General features: G+C 44.3%; 1 protein-coding gene across 1 annotated transcript in view; it reads left to right on the forward strand.

Annotated features, from left to right (window-relative positions):
* BANK1 (B cell scaffold protein with ankyrin repeats 1) overlaps positions 1-21,449 on the forward strand; it is a 172,865-nt gene that overhangs the window by 70,611 nt on the left and 80,805 nt on the right. Inside the window, exons 6-7 of the mRNA XM_081924246.1 lie at positions 1,230-1,353; positions 8,500-8,696. Coding sequence (XP_081780372.1) covers positions 1,230-1,353; positions 8,500-8,696 — 321 coding nt within the window. The remainder of the gene's footprint in view (positions 1-1,229; positions 1,354-8,499; positions 8,697-21,449) is intronic.

The following is a 21,449-nucleotide window of genomic DNA, read 5'->3' on the forward strand; positions in this document are numbered from 1 at the left end:
GTAAAGGGCCCCCTGACCATTAGGTCCAGTTGTGGCCGACTCTGGGGTTGCGGGGCTCATCTTGCTTTATTGGCTGAGGGAGCCGGCGTACAGCTTCCAGGTCATGTGGCCAGCATGAATAAGCCACTTCTGGCGAACCAGAGCAGCGCACGGAAACGCCGTTTACCTTCCTGCCGGAGCAGTACCTATTAATCTACTTGCACTTTGAGGTGCTTTCGAACTGCTAGGTGGGCAGGAGCAGGGACCAAGTAATGGGAGCTCCGTCATGGGGATTCGAACCGCCGACCCTTGTCCTATTTATTATTATTATTATTATTATTATTATTATTATTATTATTATTATTTAAATGTCTCAGGGCTGTAATACCTCAAGGATCACCTTTCTCCCCATGAACCTATCTGGATGTGGATATCATAATCTGAGGCCTTTTGTTGTGTGCATCCTCTACACGAGGTCCAGAGAGTGGCAACATGAAAATGGGTCTTTTCCGTAGAGGTTCCCTGTTTGTGGAATGCTCTCGCCAGAGAGATTCAGCTAGCATCTTCATTGTACACCTTTAGGGGCCAGATGTAATCATTCCTCTTCAACCAGGCCTTTGGATGATTGATATCCTACACACTTTGAAATGTGTTTGTGGGATTATTGTTCTGCTTTCATTTTCATTATGTATTTTGCTTTTTTATCTTGTATTTTTCTGCTGTGAACTGCCCCGAGATCTATGGATGAAGGGTGGTATACAAATTTAATTAATAATAATAAGAGTGCAGCCACTTATCCCACTGTCATCTCTGGAAGCAAGCTTGGCAGGATTTCATAGTGTTCTTGAAAGGAGCAAAACCATTCAGAAGAAGTAGGAGCCCATTCAGACACTGAGCAGCCTTCAGAAGCTGAGAAGTCTACTTGCGTAGGTGGCTCAGCATCAGAAGACCTCTTCCACAGAAGATTGCAGCTGCTGCTTTAGTAACCAGAAGGTCCTTCACAAGCAGAAACATTTTTCTTGAAACTGTGATCTTCTGTGAGATCTTCTGCCCATTGTAATCCCTGAAACCCATCTAGGAAATTTTCCGTCTTCTCAAACCACCTCAAACCTTTGACTGTTTCCAGCCTCAGTGATGTAAAATGCCCCAAATGAACTTGTTTTTGTTCAGTATATTGCTTTTGGATGATAAAATGAATGTGCACCTTCCCTCACGTTACTCTGCTCTCTTCTCTCCTCCTCACTACACAGGCTTCCAAGTTTTCCTCTGCTGAGAAAGTGGATAATCTTCTCACATTCTTATTGAAAAGTCCAATTATTTCTCACAATTTCAGCGCCTTTCCAAATGAAGTTATGGATCATCATCGACAGACTGGTACGTATTATATATAGTTCCTTACTCTCTTCGGTTGCCAAAGAAGACCTTTCTTAGGGTGGCCATTCAGATACAGTAATAATGAACTTACATTCTGATCTGTATGTAGCCCAAAGCATCCATGCAGAAGGAGAAAGTCTTAGCAGGACTCCAGGAGGGTGGGGTGGGGGGAGAGAGATAAAAAACAAGCCAATGAAGACTAAACGTGCTCAGTTGCCAAAGGACATGGAGTGCTCTCTTGAGGGGAAACAGAAAAGGAAAGAGGGAGAATGAATTGGTGAATCCTAGAAAAGGACAGCGCTGGTTGGATGGCTGAGCTCCTCAATGTGGCATTTTGTTGCAGGTTGAGCTAAAAGTTGAATGTATGGTGGTTTCTCATGGGCAGGGGATTCATAATCAATACTAAATCAATACGTATAATGAGCTAAGAAATTCTATCGGGGGGAGGCATGTTCTGAGCATGCCTGTGTCTTTGGAAAGTGACAGGTGACTGGATGTCACAATGAGAGTGACAATTGTGTCTCATTTAAGCCCGATGCTGTGTCAGGGATGAGGAAACGGTGGTCCTCCAGATGCTGTTAAGCTACAAGTCCCATCAGCCCCAGCCAGTGGGCAGGGATGATGGGAACTGGAATCTAGCAGGATCTGGAGGGTCATGGGTCCCTCACCCTTGCATTCTGTGCTCCTAGCAAACACCCAACCAACTTCTTGAGCACCCATTGTACTCCATGTTTTAAACTGTCCCAAAGGTAAGAAGCATTGTGTGGTTCAATTTCACGATGGATAGTGTCTGGAGCCACTGTGTTTTAGAAAAGATAGGGATCATAGCTGAATTGGGAACGTCCCTGTCTGAAACCCTGAAGAGTCACTGCTAGTCACTGTTGACTGAAGTAGGTGGGCCAATGCACTGACTCAGAAGAAGGCAGCTTTCTTCACTCATATGTTCTTCCTCCAAATACATCCCACCTGTCATAACAATTTCTACTGTGACTAAATAAATGCAATGTACATCAAGCACCAACTCTGACTGTTCAGTGTTCCAAATTCAACCTCAGAATCAGCAGCAGAGAATTTTTTTGAGGAGGACTCAGCAGCAAATGCATTTTAGCCGTGTTGCAATTAAGAACAGACTCAAGGAGTAAGACTTCTGCAGTCCCAGTAACTCTTTTCTTTAAAAGGGAGGTGCAGAAGAATGGGGTAGGGTAAAGATAGCTGGATTCTCTGAAACCCCACCTCCAGATGTTCCTTGCTGGCTCCTTAACACAGAGCATCTGGATTCGAAAGGATTGCAGCGTCATGCAAGTGCCTCATGCTGTGGTGAACTGTGTTTTATGGAGATAATTGCTGCACATGCATTCAGATTCTCTCTGCTGATACTCAAGATGTAGGTTTACAAGGTCAACAGTAGTAATTATTGGTAATTACAATGGGTTCTGAACAAGGGAGGGAAATAAGCACTGTCCATTCAGTAAGAGATAACAACAAGAAAATGTGCATTTTGCTTAATAACTAAAACACATGTGTTGGCTCTTGAATTGATGAAGAAAATAAAGGACATCTCTGAAATAAATGTGGGTTTGCCACTCACTGGGTTTGTAAGGGAGAGGCTTTTGAAAGCCGAGAGATAAGTCTAGGAAAAAAAACTTCGCGCGTTTGGATACAACAATAGCCCTATCCAGGAAATCGACTAACAATCAGGGACCTTATAATGTGGGGATGGGGACCTTGAGGTGGGGTTTGCATGCACAACTCTCCCCTGCCATCTTCACATGTTCATTTTGAATGCCTGAGGAAGATTGTTGTTGCAGTGACCTAGTGAAGCCTTCTGTTAGGATGCCATAGGGAACACCCAAGAAGATTTAAGCACTTTTCAATGGGAGGGTTAAGCAATGACTTGAACCTAAGTTAAAAAAATGGATAGAAAAGGACTGAACTGCATCTGGAGCCCCAGGTCCTGCCTAGTTCCCTTGATTATAGGATTATATCAGTGCACTGATCAAGCAATCTGATACAAAAAGAAAGCTCATTTCCTCTGCTTGGAGTAGCTTCCTCATTTGTTTCACTGGAGGGAGGCGTGCCTGGATTATTTGCATGTAAATAAAACAGATTGAATTCTTTGGATTAGGTAAAGGTAAAGGGACCCCTGACCATTAGGTCCAGTCGTGACCAACTCTGGGGTTGCGGCACTCATCTTGCTTTATTGGCCGAGGGAGCCAGCGTACAGCTTCCGGGTCATGTGGCCAGCGTGACTAAGCCGCTTCTGGCGAACCAGAGCAGCTCACGGAAACACCGTTTACCTTCCCGCCGGAGTGGTACCTCTTTATCTACTTGCACTTTGAGGTGCTTTCGAACTGCTAGGTTGGCCGGAGCAGGGACCGAGCAACAGGAGCTCACCCCGTCGCAGGGATTCGAACCACTGACCTTCTGATTGGCAAGTCCTAGGCTCTGTGGTTTAACCCACAGCGCCACCAAATACAACATGAATAATACATAAGAAGCATGTGAATTCCTGGCTCAAGGACCATCAGCACAGAGGGAGGTGGTGAAGCTGTGACCTTCCAGAGGTTGTTGAACCACAACTCTCAGCATCCCTGACCATAGGCCATGCTGGCTGGTGCTGGTGGGATTTGTACTCCTACAATATCTTGAGAGCCACATGTTCCTCATCCCTGCTATCAGATCCAGGGAATATGGAGGACAGCAGGAGGTTTTGCATTCATTGCTGCCTTCATAGACCCTCTTCCTCTGAACAGATAATGAATAATACAGTATTTGACAATGCTGTTTGGTCGTCTGGCCCGGCCCTGTTTCCCCTTCCCTCGTGCTTAGCAAAGACTGCCAGACTCCTGAGTTGATGCTGCTGATCAACTGCTGCAATGATGCATGCACAGCAAACTTTCTGTGCCATAGGACATACGTCACAGGGGAGATATGTGGGTTGTGGGTGTTTCTTTCTAGAAGGCAAACGTCAAAGTTAGGTCTAATTGCATATAATTATGCAAGATTCTTCTACATAGGAAACGTGTTAGAGATAATAGCTCAAACTATATTGCTTCCTAGCGTTTCCTACATGAAATGCTGTTTTTTTGTTTGAAACACTTAGAGCGGGGGAGGTAAGGGGCAAGTGTTTTTTATTGGTTTTTTTAGAGAAATGCGGTTAATAAAAGAATATCAGTTGCAATCCCATATGCACCTATCTGGAAGTAAGCCTGGATGAACTCAGTTGGACTGAGTAGACATGCATGGGAATGTGTTGTAAATCCCCAACTTGGTTCATCCTAATATCATCTAAACCTGTGGTCCTCCAGATTTTGTTGGACTACAGTTCCCATCATCCCTGACCATTGGCCATGTTAGTTGGGATTTGTGGGAGCTGGAGTCTAACAACATATGGAGGTCAAATGCCTTCTATAGTGAAGGTTGCTTAATCTTCTGCACTCTAAAAATGTATTTATGCTCCTTCAAATTAAGTTTGAAATACAGTGGTACCTCAGGTTACATACGCTTCAGGTTACAGACTCCGCTAACCCAGAAATAGTTCTTCAGGTTAAGAACATTGCTTCAGGATGAGAACAGAAATCGTGCTCCGGCAGTGCGGCAGCAGCAGGAGGCCCCATTAGCTAAAGTGGTGCTTCAGGTTAAGAACAGTTTCAGGTTAAGAACGGACCTCCGGAACAAATTAAGTACTTAACCTGAGGTACCACTGTAGTAGGATACAAGTGCAAAAGAGGACTGTAATATTTTGATAAAAGGCTTACATATGACACTGTCTTCTATTGAGCCAGATCATTGGCCCTTCTAGCCCAGGCTTCCTCAACCTCAGACCTCCAGATGTTTTTGGCCTACAACTCCCACGATCCCTAGCTAGCAGGACCAGTGGTCAGGGATAATGGGAATTGTAGTCTCAAAACATCTGGAGGGCCGAGGTTGAGGAAGCCTGATCTAGCCTACTTTTCGTTGGCGGTGTTTTTCAACATCAGCTCTCTGAGATCCATTTAACTGGAGGTTCTTCTTGTTGTTTATATAGTACCTGTGTGACTACGACACTTAACGAAGAATGAGAAAAGAAGTCCCTATCCCAAGGGGAAACAACTGAAACATAGGCATCCTTTGAAATTCTCACATTTCGAAATTTTACAACGCAATTCTCCAGCAAAATGACGTTTGCAAAATGCACACCTATGGGGGGGGGGATGTGCATTTAAATGAATGTTTCAGTGAAAACAGCAAACAAAAATGCATCACATTAGGGAAAACTGCTTGCGGGGGGGAAATCTGTATATTAGTCAAAGTTGCATACGAAAATATGTTTAATAGGAAAAATTCACGCTAGCATGCTGCTGAAATTTTATGAGTTTTTTTTTAAAAATAAAACAAAATAGCTAATTGCTACAGAAATGTGGAAAACTGAAAAATGAGCAAGTGGGAGAATCAAAATTGACAGATCACTTCCATCCCTAGGGGTGTATGCTTGAGGGCTCATTTTGATCCATGATGTCTTGAAGTAGGTCTGAGAGAGACTCGTGCTTGAAACCCTGGAGAGCTGCTGCCAGTCAGTGTAGGCCATACTGAACTTGATGGACCAAAGGCCTGACTCAATTTAAGGCAGCAGGTGGCGCTGTGGGTTAAACCACAGAGCCTAGGGCTTGCCGATCAGAAGGTCAGTGGTTCAAATTCCCGTGATGGGGTGAGCTCCTGTTGCTCGGTCCCTGCTCCTGCCAACCTAGCAGTTCGTAAGCACGTCAAAGTGCAAGTAGATAAATAGGTACCGCTCCGGCGGGAAGGTAAACGCTGTTTCCGTGCGCTGCTCTGGTTTGCCAGAAGTGGCTTAGTCATGCTGGCCACATGACCCAGAAGCTTTACACCGGCTCCCTCGGCCAATAAAGTGAGATGAGCGCCGCAACCCCAGAGTCGGTTACGACTGGACCTAATGGTCAGGGGTCCCTTTACCTTTTACCTATGTTCCTAAATTGAACATTTGGGTGTAGCTCTTTTATTGCATTGCGTGTCATGTCGGGCATTTGATTACGGTAGGGAAGGTAACTTAGATGTTTTATGAACAAAACACAGGTTATCATTCCTCACTGCCTTCACCCTGAAATCTACCCATGCTATTGTGGATTGTTTTGTGCAATTATCCCTTGTCTTTATAAATGTGTCTCCCTAATGATGCTGAGCAAGAACTCTGTCTTCCCCCCTCCCCATTGACACTGCTCCAGGTGTTAACAATTAAGTGCTATGTAACAATCCATTGATTTCAGTTTACCTTCTTCACAAGCATCCCAGGAACAAAATAAAAGGGATACTTTGAGCTCTTGACCTGCTATTTTGCAGCCGTGCTTAACAACCTCATCCTGAAATGCTCAGTGACTATTACAGCCCTAAATAATCTGGATGCTTAGCAAACCGATATTCTTCACACATTTTAGCTGCAATTGTAATTCTGTGCCATGGAACGAAGCTATTATATGCCCAATTATTACAGTGTATCCCCTCTAGAAATGTTGTGTTTAACTAGGCAACAAAGGGGAAATGTGCACTAAAAACTCATGGAGAACAAATATCCATAGCCTGCTTACGTTGTAGAACTTCTTTCCTCCATTTTAAAAATGAAGGAATCCACATTGTTTATCAGCCATATTAGCTTTTAAGATATCCTCTACCTGAGCATGCACCACCATCCCTATCCTTTTACAGTATACAGTGGTACCTCGGGTTAAGAACTTAATTCGTTCTGGAGGTCTGTTCTTAACCTGAAACTGTTCTTAACCTGAAGCACCACTTTAGCTAATGGGGCCTCCTGCTGCACGATTTCTGTTCTCATCCTGAAGCAAAGTTTTTAACCCGAGGTACTATTTCTAGGTTAGCGAAGTCTGTAACCTGAAGCGTCTGTAACTTGAAGCATCTGTAACTCGAGGTACCACTGTAGAGTCTATGTGCTTTTGACTTGCATTTCAAGGATGAACACCCGGAGATGGTAGCTAGAGAGGATAGTTAATCTGGAAACAGAGGGCAATTTAGAAAGTTCTGATTGAACCACACGCAGGGATTGGCAAAATATTTTAGCAGCAGGCCGGTCCACTGTCCCTCAGACCTTGTGGCGGGCCGAAGAACTGGCACCGGGGGGCGGGGAGCTGGAAGAAGAGGTGAGGGGGACAAGTAGTCCTCCTCCCCACCCCCACCCCCAGCCTACCTTCCCTGGGGCTGCCACCGACACCACCGCTGCTGCTGCTTCTCATGGGTAGGCAAAGCGAGCTCGTCCCCTCCGCTCTCTGGCCCCCAGGAGCACCAGGGCGGTGGCGGTGGGAATATGAGTGGTGTGAAAGGGCTGGCTCTGGAGAGGGGCTGCTTAAAATGGCGCTCAGCCAGCTCAGCCCAGCCCAGCCCCCTTCCTCCTCAAGGCTGGGCAGGTATTATGTACTGAAGTTCTCACCCTGGGCCAGCATGGGGATACTGTAGATAGTTTTCATTCAGGTCCACATATGCAAATAAGGAATTGAAAGTGACATTCAGGGATTGGATAGTTACAGAAAGTTGTTACTGTTGTTTTGTAGTTGAGCTCTATATAAGCAGGTTAGCTGAACTCTTCAGTTCAGTTCTGTTCTGGCCTGTGAATAAACAAGAGCTGACTGAAGAATCGCTGTGTCGTCTGATATGTTCACCCACAACTTAACAGTGGGGAGAAGCCAGGAGGCGGAAGGGAGGCAGTGGTAGCATGGTGTGTGTGAGGGAGAGGGGGAGAAATGGAATGGCACAGAATCCCGATACTGATCCACAGACCATCCGCAGGCCGGATTCTGAAGGCAATTGGGCCTGATCCAGCCCACGGACTTTAGTTTGCCGACCCCTGAACCATAGCTTTTTTTATTCTTCATTTATCACATTTTCACCCCTCTTCGCCCTCCAAAGAGATTTCCCCCAAGTTTCCCTTACAACAGCTGTGTGAGGCAGGGCCAACGTCACCCACATAACATCAGGCATTTGAATGTGGGTCTCCCAAGTCCATTGTCTACCATACCACATGACTCCTTCATTTGTGAACGACCTTCCCCATGCTCTCAAGTTTGCAATATGAACTAAATACTTTTTTAAAAAAAGTTTTGAAAGTGCTGTTGTTGTTTATGCCTGCTTTTTCACCCAATGCAGACTCACACTTGGAAGAGCTTCCTACTCTTCTCCACTGTGCAGCTAAATTTGGATTAAAGAAGCTTACTGCTTTTCTTCTCCAATGTCCTGACGCAATTCTGGCTTGCAGGATAGCCAATAAGTACAGAGAAACCCCAGCATGTATTGCAGAAAAGTATGGCTATAAGGAGATTCAGAAAATCATCACCGAATTGTCAGTAAGTACCTACTTATCCATAGAACTCATATAAAATGTGTAACTAAATTCTTACAAACTCACAGTGCAGCCAGTTTGGTTCAAAAGAGGTGGGGGCAACTGTCCTATTTAGGGATTCCAGGAATATTGATTTTCCTAAAGAAAGGGGAGTATATTCATTGCTGTGGAATTTGCATTTGGATGTCTGAACAAGAAGGAGACAGTGATATAATCAGATATATGTTGGCTTTTACTTCCACACACTGAATTTCTGCTAATGGTGCATGTAGCATAGAAGAACAGCCCAGTTCCATAAGAATATGTATTGTTCCAGGTCTCTGTGCTTTGTGAGATGTGTGCGGTAGTGACTTCAATCCACTTGCAGTGATTGCAGTGAGAATCAGTGTGGTGCAGTGGTTAGACCATCAGACAAGGACCTGGGAAACCAGGGTTCAAATCCCCACTCAACCATGAAGTTCACTGGGTGCTCTTGGGCCAATCACTGCCTCTCAGCCTTACCTACCTCACAGGGATGTTGCAGGGATTAATGACGTGGTAGAGAACCACTTACACCACCTTGACCTTATTTGAGGAAGTAAGGTGGACTATAAATGAATATTCACTTTTCCAGATTAAATGGTCCAAATTTGCAATGCCAGCCTGTGGGGTGGCAGATACACAGTATTCATGAAAATAAAGAAACAGGCTTTGTACAACTGTGTAATTTTCATGACATAATAGGATATTGTTTTTCCTTTAAAAAATGTAGGCATGATCCATCTAAAGTGAAGCACTTATCATTCTATTTTATTTTATTATTTATTAAATCCGTATATCACCTGTTATCTCAGGGCAATCGACAGCATAAGAATGCAAGATAGAATCACAAAGTCCATTCTGAAAACAAGAACGAAAGCAAAACAAACCAGTGACTCCCCCAAAACACATTTAAAAGGATAGAGGATGCTAATTCGAGGTTTTTATTCTATGCATGTCTACTGAGGAACCAGTCCCATTGAGATCAATAGGGCTTTCTTCCAGATATGTGTGTGGGGGATTGCAGACTTAAATTCCCACTTATTTCAATGGGAAAGAAAATAGAACCTGTGCTCAGACCTTTCACATTGGAGTCAATGAGACATAAATGCACTTGTGCCCCCTAAGTGGACTGGTGTTGGCAAAGACATTTATCTCCTTCTCAGCTTCTTGCATTATGCAGCCAGAATGTCCATATTCATTTCTTAATCACAGAAGGAGGAAAGGAGAAAGAACAGCTTGCCCAGCATGTGAGCTTATTATGGGAGTTCATCTAGGCTGGCCTCAGGCAGCGTAAGGCAGGGCCTGTTTCTCTACTGAAGTGGTGTGGACGGCATCCAAGTACAAAGAAAATAAATCCACAGTTAAACCCAAAAAAATGTGGGGGTGCAGGGGATGGAAGCCACCATATTGTTGTACGTGTTAAAAACCACATCATGCAGATTGTTCAGTGTATAACAGGTAAGCTTCCTGTCTCTTTGATGCAACCCTGGGAAATAGAGAAAGGCTTTGCTTCCCAAAGCTGAGGTTGAAAATGACAGCATAAAAAGGGGATTTCGTAGATTATAGCTCATGCTAGCTAAGTTACTTAGACAAGGCACATGGAGTCCAGAAAGAAAAGTCCTGATAGCACTTTACTGAGCAAACTGAACAAAACCAGTGTGTAATTTGTGGAGAAAGGGACAGAGAGGTTTTTGTCTTTCTTAGATCAGGCCTTGTACAGAGAAGGGAGGCATTCGGCCAAACTTGCAGAGCAAAAACTCTATCAGCCAATCAGAGCACATTCTATCTCACTGAAAGAGATTTCGCCATGCTGCCTGCTTGCTAAGCAACACTGTGACAGTGTGGTGTGTGACTGGGTTGTGGATGTGGTTTGAAGTTCCCCACCCCTGATTTAAATGATCAGGGTTATTTGTTACTTGTTGTTGTTTTTTTTTAAAAAATGAGCATAGGTTGTCCTATTTGTGGTATTCTAAATTTATTTTCATTCCAGTCACAGTGACAGGCACCCCTAGTGTTGCTCTTTTGTTTTGTTTTTCTAATATATAGTGCTGAATGAAAATGACTTCTCCCACCCCTCCTTTCACTATCCCATTTGCAGGTTAAAAATGGAGGGGGGGCGTGTTAGACAATGGAGCAGGGTTAGACAATATTTCAAGGTGATTAATTCTATAAAGGGGTTGCAGGAATGGGCTTACCATTGGTGGGATCCTAACCCACTCCTTTTAAACAACTACATTTCAGCACAGAATGTGGTGGCAGCAATGTCCGTGAATGAAATTTTCATTATGTCTCTAATGAAAATGCCCCCTTCCTGAATCCCCTTAATCCTCTGACAAATTCCCCATGGAAAATTGCCCCCAGCTTTGGTAGCCCTTTTCACCCCCACCCAAGTCAAACTGAAAATTCTCTCCAAAACACTTTCAGTTCAACACAAGAGTTCCTGTTCTTTTATTTTTTAAAAGATGCCTTCCCTCGCAGTATTCAGATTAGTTCTTAGCTCTGAGGCAATTATAGCTGTTTGTCCTATAGTACCTTCCTGTGGTGTTCATTTCAGTTTGCCAACCAACCAGGCAGGCAGGAAACTGAGCCTAGCTGGGTTTCAGACCTCTAGGCCAGTTGCCAGAAGTTTTTGACTAAAAGGCAGGATTTTGTGCTCTTGCCAGAACAATTTTCAGTAAAGCTGGGAAGTTTTTTCACTTAGTTTATATATTTGAACAATGCAACAACAGTGGCAGTGGGTCATTGTTCTCATGTGGTCTATGCATAGGCATCTGAATGGTCACTGTGGAAACACAATTCGATTGAATGAATGAATAAATAATTCATTCTATTTTACGGGCCTTTGGTCTGATCCAGAAGGGTCTTCCTTATGTTCTTATGCAGGCTGCTCCTTCCTTTTGCCTTCATTTTGTGCTCTGGAGCTAGATTTGAGCTAGAAGTCCTCAGATCAAAATCTGTTGCTTGGAATGGTGGTGGTGGATAGGAACGTAGGTGGGCAAAATGGCTCCCCTTTTGCTCACTGCTTTTTTAAAAAAACCATGGCTAGTTTTGCAGAAGTGGTTTAGTCATGCTGGCCTCATGACCCGGAAAGCTGTCTGTGGACAAACGCTGGCTCCCTTGGCCTGAAGCGAGATGAGTGCCGCACCCAATAATCACCTTTGGCTGGACTTAACTGTCCAGGGGTCATTTACTTTTTACCTTTACCTTAATACAGGGGTGGGGAACCTGTGACCCATCACATGTTGTTGGATTCCAACTCCCATCATCCCTGACCATTGACCATCCTGATAGGGGCTAATGAGAATTGGAGTGAGTCCAAGAGCATCAGGAGATCCATAGGTCCATAGTACTTTGGATTTGACTTGGGCAATAGGCTCAAAAGGAATTGGCTAACACCTCCCCCCCCCCTTAGAAATCTTATTGCAAAACTGCAAGCAAATGTTAGGCTAGAACTACAGGTCCTCTGGAAATTGTGAGGTTGGAACTCACCAGCTGAAAGGAAAATAGCTGATCTATGCTATCTTCATTTGTTTATGACTGCAGAATGCTTTCGTTTCACTGTACTAATATGATGCAGAGGAATATGGAAAAGCAGTCACTCTTTCCTTGTGGCCTGGAGCCAAACTTAACGATTCATCTTATCCTTCCAGGAATTTCCCCATTAGAGTTTTAAAGCTGGTCCTCATACATAATGCAAGTGGTTTTGAACCTGGGGCTTATTTTAACATCAATAGCAGTGCTCGATTTTTCTGCCATGGAACAACTCAAGATGTACAGGTCTAATGATATGGTGAACTTCTCCTAAGCTAGGCTCATAAGCAAACTTTGAGAGCTCAGGAAAACTGCCTCAAAGGCTGAACGGTGCAGGGATTCTTGGCAGTGCCCATCCTCCACGTAACAATTTAAACCATCCTCTTCCACCACTGAAGCCCAACCCTGCCACTGCCCAAACACATGGCATCCCTTCCTCTTGGGGCTGGTATGAGAGCAGTATGGTTGTTATACGAGTAGATGTAGAAGAGATGAAAAGTAAGCCTTTCTCCTTGTCTTAGGCAAATTTCCCCAATTTACCTTCAAATATTTCTAAGTCTCCATAACACATTAAGGACAACAGCTCAATGGTAGCACATCTGGTTTGCATGCACAAGGTCCCAACTTCAATCCCAAGCAACTTTAGATAGGGCTAGGGGAGACACCTGTCTGAAATCCTAGCCAGCCACTGACAGTTAGTGTCGAGAATGATTGTGATAGATCAGGGGTCAGCAAACTTTTCAGCAGGGGGCCGGTCCACTGACCCTCCCTCAGACCTTGTGGGAAGGCAGACTATTGGGGGGGGGGTGAAGGAGTTCCTCTGCCCCACAAATAACCCAGAGATGCATTTTAAATAAAAGCACACATTCTACTCATGTAAAAACATGCTGATTCCCGTACCGTCCGCGGGCTGGATTGAGAAGGCGATTGGGCTGGATCCGGTCCCCGGGCCTTAGTTTGCCTACCCATGTGCTAGATAAACTAGAGGTAGCTAATGTGATGCCCTTCAGTTGTCATTGGACTACAACTCCCATCAGGCCCTGCTAGTATAATGGTCAGGGATTATGGGAGTCTAGCAACAACTGAGATAGACCAATATTCTGACTCAGTACAGGACACCTTCCTCTCTTCCCTTAGTCACCCATTTTTATTTTTATTTTAAAGTGGTGGTTAGGGTAGCTGCAGTTCTTCCAAGGTCTCCTGCAATTTGCTCAGAAGGACATAAGATGAGCCTGCTGGACCAGGCCAATGGCCCATCTGGTCCAGCATTAAGTTCTCCATGGCCAACCAGATGGTTATGGGATGGTCAAAAGCAGATTCTCAGCACAAGAGCACTCTCTCTTCCCTGCAGTTTCCAGCAACTATAGCTCAATCTAGGTGTGGTCATGTGTCCTACATTGTAGAGGACAGTTCTCTTCTTAAAGGATGTCAGAGAACATACCTATCTGACCCAAGTCCAGCTTAAAGATAAAGAACCATAATTAGGAGTAAAAGAAGCCTTGTCCATCAATCCTTAGCTCATCCACGCTTGCTCTGAAGAGCGGACATAGGTCACCTGATCGCAGTCTTCCCCATCAAGGTGAGATATATTGTATTACTATTTAAATTACAATAATTATGCTGTGATTCTCCCACAGTTTGACTTCACCCCCGGAGGCACACTCCATTGTCTCTCATGACAGATGGATGCCAGCACTTATTTCCAAATTTATGCAGAAAGTAGCCTATGGAAATCTTTGTCCTATTTTCTCCCCTTTTGTTGGTACTGCATTTCCTTTTGAGAGGGGCGCATGTGTAAACGGGTTACCTTGGTACCACACTCCGTCATGCTATTAGTGTGTGAATACTGACTTAGAGTTTTCTTTCAAAAAAATAACTAGGCTAGTTAAAAAAAAAAGAAAAAAAAAGAGAGAGAAACAAATATGATATGCAAATTCCCTCTGGATAGAGGTTTGTTTTGTCTAGTATGAACAAATTGTTTTAATTTAGCCAATTTGGCAGTACTCCACAATTCATTAGCCATTCCTTAAGTGATGGGATTTGTAGCAGATCTTTATTTTATATCTGCTGAGATCTGTACAGTCAACAACATATTGCCAGTGAATCAATAGGAAGGTATTTTGACATGATCTTTAGCATAAAGCTGAAGAATAACATTGGTAACAACTGACTTTCTCCCCTTGTACCTAATCATTTGAATCACCTTCAACTAGACCTCTGCAACCTTTATGCAATTCCCCCAGATAAGGGGAGATAACCTCTTCCATCATTCCTGTACCAGCAGCTTTTTGACTACACAGTTTCTGAAGTGTTAATGGGCTGATAGGCCAAGATTTTATGGTGCTCTTCAGCATCTCTACTTAAACATTCACAAAATAGTAACAGACTTGAATTTGGACCACAGTGCAGGGAGACATCCTCTGCACCAAAAGTAATAGCCCAAGCCATACTATTCTAGAGGGTCCCTAGACCTGAAGGAATGGGTTTCCCAAACCCAAAACTGACTGTGCAGGTAGTTTTAAACTGCACCAATATCCCTATTTTTCCTTAGTTAAAATGCATAAACTTGAGCCGTTGAGCAAATGCCTAACAAGAACACAGCTCTCTCCTTTATCAGTTTGTGACGGCAAGGCTGGCCTTGACTCTACCAGTAGAATAGTCACAGACCCGTCTGTGCCTTATCTTATATCCTCACCACAAAAGACGCACAGACCCAGTCTGGGAACAGTGCCAGAGCGTGTTCTTGGAGATGGTGACCTCTGGCTCCAAGATAGGAGTAGGAACAGGAATATTCTTTTGTGGTCAGGAGTGCAGGAAGGAAATCCCTTTTATGGTTAAGAGTGCCGGAGCAGGAACATATGTGATGTCAACTTGCGTACATAGGCTGACGTGGTTGGAGTCCTGGGGAAGGAGGGAGAGGGTGCCTGGAGGATATATATACTGCATGAAATGTCTCATTCTTTGGACTTGCTGTGGACACACCACGCAGGAGAGCAGAAATAAAGAACTCTTTCTCTGAACCAACCCTCGGCGTCATTTGACTTCCTTCCTTCTGTCCGGGCGCAACGCAGACCCAATCGGTGAACTCCAATAAGGCTACAGACCCTTGAGACGATTGAGGGAGCATAGTGGTCTGCAGAGGGGTGCAAGAAAGCACAATTACACAATTGCAATTTTATACATACTTCTCTAGATCCAGCCCTATATAGTCTACCTCATCTGGCAGCTTTGGATTGGCAGTTCCAACCAGAAAATGGTGGGATGATAGGATTAAACTATCTGACTCAAAACCCCCAAAACACATTTTTCTTTCTTTTCTTTTCTTTTTTAAAAGAAGCCCACCGGATATTTAATTGCCTCCTGTAGCTACACCTTAAATATGCAAAGTCTTATCCAGTATTCAAATACAAAATTAATTTGCACTGAGATAACATAAAGGCGAATCTTTTTTTGTTCAGTGCTAAAAGAGTGATCCCCAAATGGGTATCTTAAATGGCTACAGTCAATTGCAAGCGGACTGGGGAGTTAATCTCTGAGTTACCCTAGCAACTGCCCCCAAAGAACACAAAAATTAATCAAAACTGCTTTTGCAGTTATCCACTTGAATTTGCTGTTATCCACTAGAATTTGTAGCACAGAGGCATTGACCAGACCCAAACCTGCTTAGCTTAAGTGTGAGGTGGTGGCCTCATGTGCCTCTGTTTCAAATGACTGCATATTGTAAGCTTGTAATTACCATTGCATGGGACGTGGGTGGTGCTGTGGGTTAAACCACAGAGCCTAGGACTTGCTGATAAGAAGGTCGGCGGTCCGAATCCCCGTGACGGGGTGAACTCCCATTGCTCGGTCCCTGCTCCTGCCAACCTAGCAGTTCGAAAGCACGTCAAAGTGCAAGTAGATAAATAGGTACCGCTCTGGCGGGAAGGTAAAGGGTGTTTCCGTGTGCTGCTCTGGTTCGCCAGAAGCGGCTTAGTCATGCTGGCCACATGACCCAGAAGCTGTACGCCGGCTCCCTCGGCCAATAAGGTGAGATGAGCGCCGCAACCCCAGAGTCGGCCACGACTGGACCTAATGGTCAGGAGTCCCTTTACCTTTAATTACCATTGCCATTCATCTTGGGTTTTCTTTTTTCTTTTTGGCCAGTTCTGACATACTTGCAAGTACTCATAAATATGCTATATTATTCATTTGTTTAATGTCATTCATAAGACAGTTGTTCCACCAGTTGTTCCACAATGTTTACACGTCTTGTCCTTTATTTTTTCCAAAGGTTGTTGAGTCATTGCAATGTGGTGTCCATGTACAGACACTTACATCATTGAGATGTATATGTATGTGGGAGCTAGTTTCTCATTGCTGCTTCATGCAAGAGAATGAGAGAGGGCGGAGCTTGAGAGCTTGATGGGAAACCACAAATTATATTTTCCCCTATCTGTTAGCCTCAACTGTGCCCTCTGCTGTGGAAGGCATGCAAGGTTGCTTATACCCAATGAAAGATGGACAGGTTGATATGAGAGTAGGTGCTTGTATTTGTGTCCCAAGCCACTATCTTAAGTGGTATGGCTTGAAGAGAGTTCACACACACACACATGTATACATTGATTAGACCAGAGTTCCCCTGTTGTGTAAGGATGTGTGTACCTTGGTATGTTCATAGGGCACCATCCAACATGATCTTCTAGAGACACATTGGCTGCGGGGATGGGACTAGCTCACACCACCTCAGGACCATTCTTCCACAATATTTCCATGCACAAAGGGGTCATCTGAACCTTTTCCTCCAGCATCATGTATCCTCCAACCATTCCAAGGCAAAGACAAACATTTGTATTGCTCTCCCTGCCCTTTTGAGGGATGCTTGTAATGGTAAACTTGAGAATCTCTTATTGAGGCTGCCATCCTAAAGACACTTAGGAGGCAATAAGTCCCACTGAATACAGTGGGGCTTATCTCTGAATAAGCATGCACAGGATCACCACCGTTATGGGTAGCAAAGTACTCTATGGGCAGCTACATTTCTTTCCCAAGTTTTCCTGGACTGGAGATATCTCTTTTTCTTTTTAGCTCACACTGATTCTGGTATAGTTAATGTTCAGCAAGGGAAGACAATTTGCTATGTGCAGGCATCAAGATTCCAGCTAAAATGCACTTTTGAAACCTGTTACTGGTAGCTTAATGCAAATCAGCCCATTGACAGTCCTCCATAATAGACCTTGAAATGGTGTCCTGGTGGTTAGCAAAAGAGCCATTTAAGTGCAATGATTGCCATACTCATTAGAGCATGGACCAGTGTAGGGCCTGCATGACGTGGAGAAAAATCCATAACATGCTTTGTTCTTCTACTTCTTACCCAGCTGCCTAGTTTAGTTTGAGAAAATGACGGGTCCAATGAGCCTTTTGGACCTGCTTGAGCCCCATACTGGGCATTGGAATGTTTTTTTCTACATGTACCTTTGTTTAATTAATCAGGCGAGACTGCACTGATGAGACAGGTACACTTACTGGCAAGCAACGACTTTTTATTAACTGTTGTTATTGCATAAGGAAGCACAACAGTTTACACAGCTCTGGCCAAAGGCAGGGCTATACCCTTAGGAGGTTGAAATCCAAAGGCCATTTCACACAACAGCAATTTCATGACGTGGAGCAACTCCCACAAGCATGGTGTATCAATAGCTCCCACCTACAAATTGTTATCTGCCAATACCATGCCCTTTATGCATTGACAACATGTTTAGACTGCTCTTCCTGAAAGTCTCAAAGCGGTGTGCAATAAAAAAGATGTTCAAAACATCATACAGAGGTGTGCCTGGCTTCTTCACAATACAGCTTTTGGCAAATGCTGAAGAGGCATCTCTACCCTGACATTTGACACCCGAGACATGTGTTTTCAGGGCCCACCCTATTCCTGAGACTCTAATCTGTTTTAACTGCTTTTAATTTTGAATTTTAAATTGCTGTAACTCACACTGGAACCTGCTGGCGACAACAGCAAATTGTTGTTGACATCTGTCTGTCTCAAAAGACAATGAAGTGCACCTCTGCGGTTGAAGTCAATCTACTGGAGAATCACAGCGCCTGCTGTGGCTGCAGAGACCAGTAACTCATAACTGCTTCCTCCCACATTGTTTTTGCTGTGTTTGCAGCACTGAAGTGACCTCTCCTGGGCAGTGTGCATGGACGTAAAAGGGGACACAGGTGGCGCTGTGGTCTAAACCACGAAACCACTTGGGCTTGAGGATCAGAAAGTTGGTGGTTTGAACCTGTGCAATTGTGGTGAGCTCCTGTTGTTCTGTCACAGCTTCTGCCAACCTAGCAGTTTGAAAGCACACCAGTGCAACTAGACAATTAGGTACCGCTGTGGCGGGAAGGTAAACAGCATTTCCATGCACTTTGGCACTCGTTACAATGTCCCGTTGCACCAGAAGCAGTTTAGTCATGACCCGGAAAGCTGTCTGTGGACAAACGCTGGCTCCCTTAGCCTAAAAACGAGATGAACACTGCACCCCATAGTCACCTTTGACTGGACTTAACTGTCCAGGGGTCCTTTACCTTTCAACTTCATGGAGGTCCTGGGATTCATGTAGGGTATACTCCTTAGCCTTTTTTCTGCAGGTTTTTTTCTCAGGGTTTACTCCTGAAGCCTTTCTCATTCTCCTGAAGCAGAATTTTATGATCAGAGTTTTCCTTCTCCTTGATAGGCTGCCTTCCCAGGTTGATGAGCCCCTTCTGCCACTCATTTCCCTCTACAGCATGTGCAGAAAACGCTTTCCTGACCATTGGACCTCCTATTGGTCTTGTCTGCTCAATCCACCAGAGCCTGTCTTCGCATGCAGGGGAAGACCCAGCCACCTTCACCTGGTTTAGCCAGCCAGTCAAAGCTGTTTCCCAGGGTTTGGCCACTGTCGCATGCCTACAGCTTCTAGGTGCCAAAGGTGAGAGCTGAGTGCAGGGTGGGGGACCAAAGGTTATTTAAGTCCTCTTAAATAACAGCTATTGAGTTTCCATAAAGTCAGGTTCAGATGAATCTCTTCAAGGGGAAAATCTGAGCTATGAGACAATGAATATGCAGGAGATCATATGTGGGGTGGTTAGTGGGTTACAGGGAACATAATGAGTTTTGCCCTTGCTGAAGCTGCTCAGAAACTGGTTTCCATATCTTGTCCATCTTTCACATCATTCTTCCTTCCAAGCTTGGCTGATAACCTGCATGGACACTTGGGATCCTGATCCTGTTATATAACCGAGCACATAAATTAGTGGGTTTAGAGGAGAGGGGAGCAAGTGGGATATGCAATTAAATGTTACAGTGTGGAATGTGCAGGGTTCAAGCCACGTAGGATAATCTACCTCATTCTCTGAGTTTTCTGTGCAACAGGGTTCATGAATGGCAGCAATCTAGGGAAGCATGGATCTATCTTCAGTTTGTTTTGCTCCATTTTTGCATACATTTGCTTTTTCTTGGCGAAGAAAAGAAGGCTGCGTGAAAATTGATACTCATTTTTGCATGCATTTCCCTTACTAGTCACATTTGTGTTCAATTTTGCTTAGCGGGTGCATTCTTGTAGGCAGTTTCACCCTAATAGAATCCATTTATGTACGTTATTGTCACATAACATATTTTTTTGCCTGCACTTTTCAGTCATGTACACATTTTCATATGCATTCTTTGCAAAATTCTGAGAAGCACAGATTTCAAAGGAGAGCTGTATTTTGGTTTGCTTATTGGTTCAGGAAGTGCGCATTTGGTAGTTTGGCATGAACATGTGATCAAATTAGTTTCTCCCCCCTCCCCCCAAAGCATTCTGGCCTTGGTGGTGCCAATGGATGTGAGCATAGAGTCCTATGGTACCTCTGTACTTTGGTGTCTGTGCTGTGAGTCAATTGACAGTCTGGGAAATATATTTGCCAAAAAATACCATTGCAATTATTGACAAAAGGCTCCTTATTTGCTCCCCCACTTTTATCCAAACCGTGACCTGTTCACCCATACTGTTTCTTATTAACCTTCCTGCACCTCTGCTTGTCAGTCCCACAAGCCCTCATCAGTACATTGATTCACAGGGGTTGTGGTGGCCTCTCTGCTAATTACTATGAATGTAGTTTGGGGCTTTCCCAGATGTGCCCTGATTAGTTTGTGGGCACTGGGCATCCATCTGTGCTTTCCAAAGCTGCCAGTGAAAATTGCTTATTGGAGAGGAAGGAGTACATTCAGAACCAAAACTAAGGGCGGGGGGGGGAGCAACTTCCTGACACAGAAGAACTGGAAATCTTTAAACTAACTCTGATTTTAACAGCCAGGTAGCTTATGAATTTGGCAATTCCATGCACAACACAACCAAATATTTGCTAGACACATAGCATACAGCTACATAGTTTCTTTTCTTATTCAGTTACAGGCATGGGGCTATGTATTCCTATTAATTACAGGCATTGGCACAATGGTGGCTATAGTGCCTATGCTATGTCTCCACAGTGGAGGCTGCATGCTTCCAGATACCATTTGCTAGAAACATAGGAAAGGACAGTCCTGTTGCGCTCAGGTCCCACTTGTGAGCTTCTCTTGGGTATCTGGCTGGTCAATGTGAGAAGAACATGCTGGACTAGATGGGCCAATGGCTTGATTCAGGAGGGCTATTCGTATGCTTTGATTTGAGTGATTGTTATCCTCCACACATCAGCACTGGTGACCACACACTTGAGGGAGTAGACAATTTTGTCTACCTGGATTGCACCATAGCCAGGAACTGTCAGGAGCTTGTCCTACTCTTGAGTAGGACCCTGGCAGAGACACATGCCCGACTGGCATGTTCTCTCCCTCCTGGTCGATCGTTTGGGAGCTTCAAAAGCTTTCTTCAGCCCAAACATCACAGCGACTGATGCCAACAGACATCAACACACTTAGGGATCCACAGAGTCTTTGCAGCTTGCAGAACAGACCTCAGCAACTCAGCATTTTGGCTAATCTACATTTATTTACATATAAACATACACGGAACACTGCAACATGGCTCCCTCTCTCTCTAGCATCAGACAGCAAAGAGAAAGAACAAAGGACAATAGTCCCACTTCACGGAACACAGTAACACAAACATCCTGTCTCCGTCACTTCCCACCTTGTGGAGCCAAAACATACACTGTCATGTGAAAGACAACAATCCCATGGCTGCAATCACAGAGCAGGAATTCTAACAGCAACGTCTCC

This window comes from Podarcis melisellensis (genome assembly GCF_964234715.1).
Source record: "Podarcis melisellensis genome assembly, chromosome: 9".
Lineage (NCBI taxonomy): Eukaryota > Metazoa > Chordata > Lepidosauria > Squamata > Lacertidae > Podarcis > Podarcis melisellensis.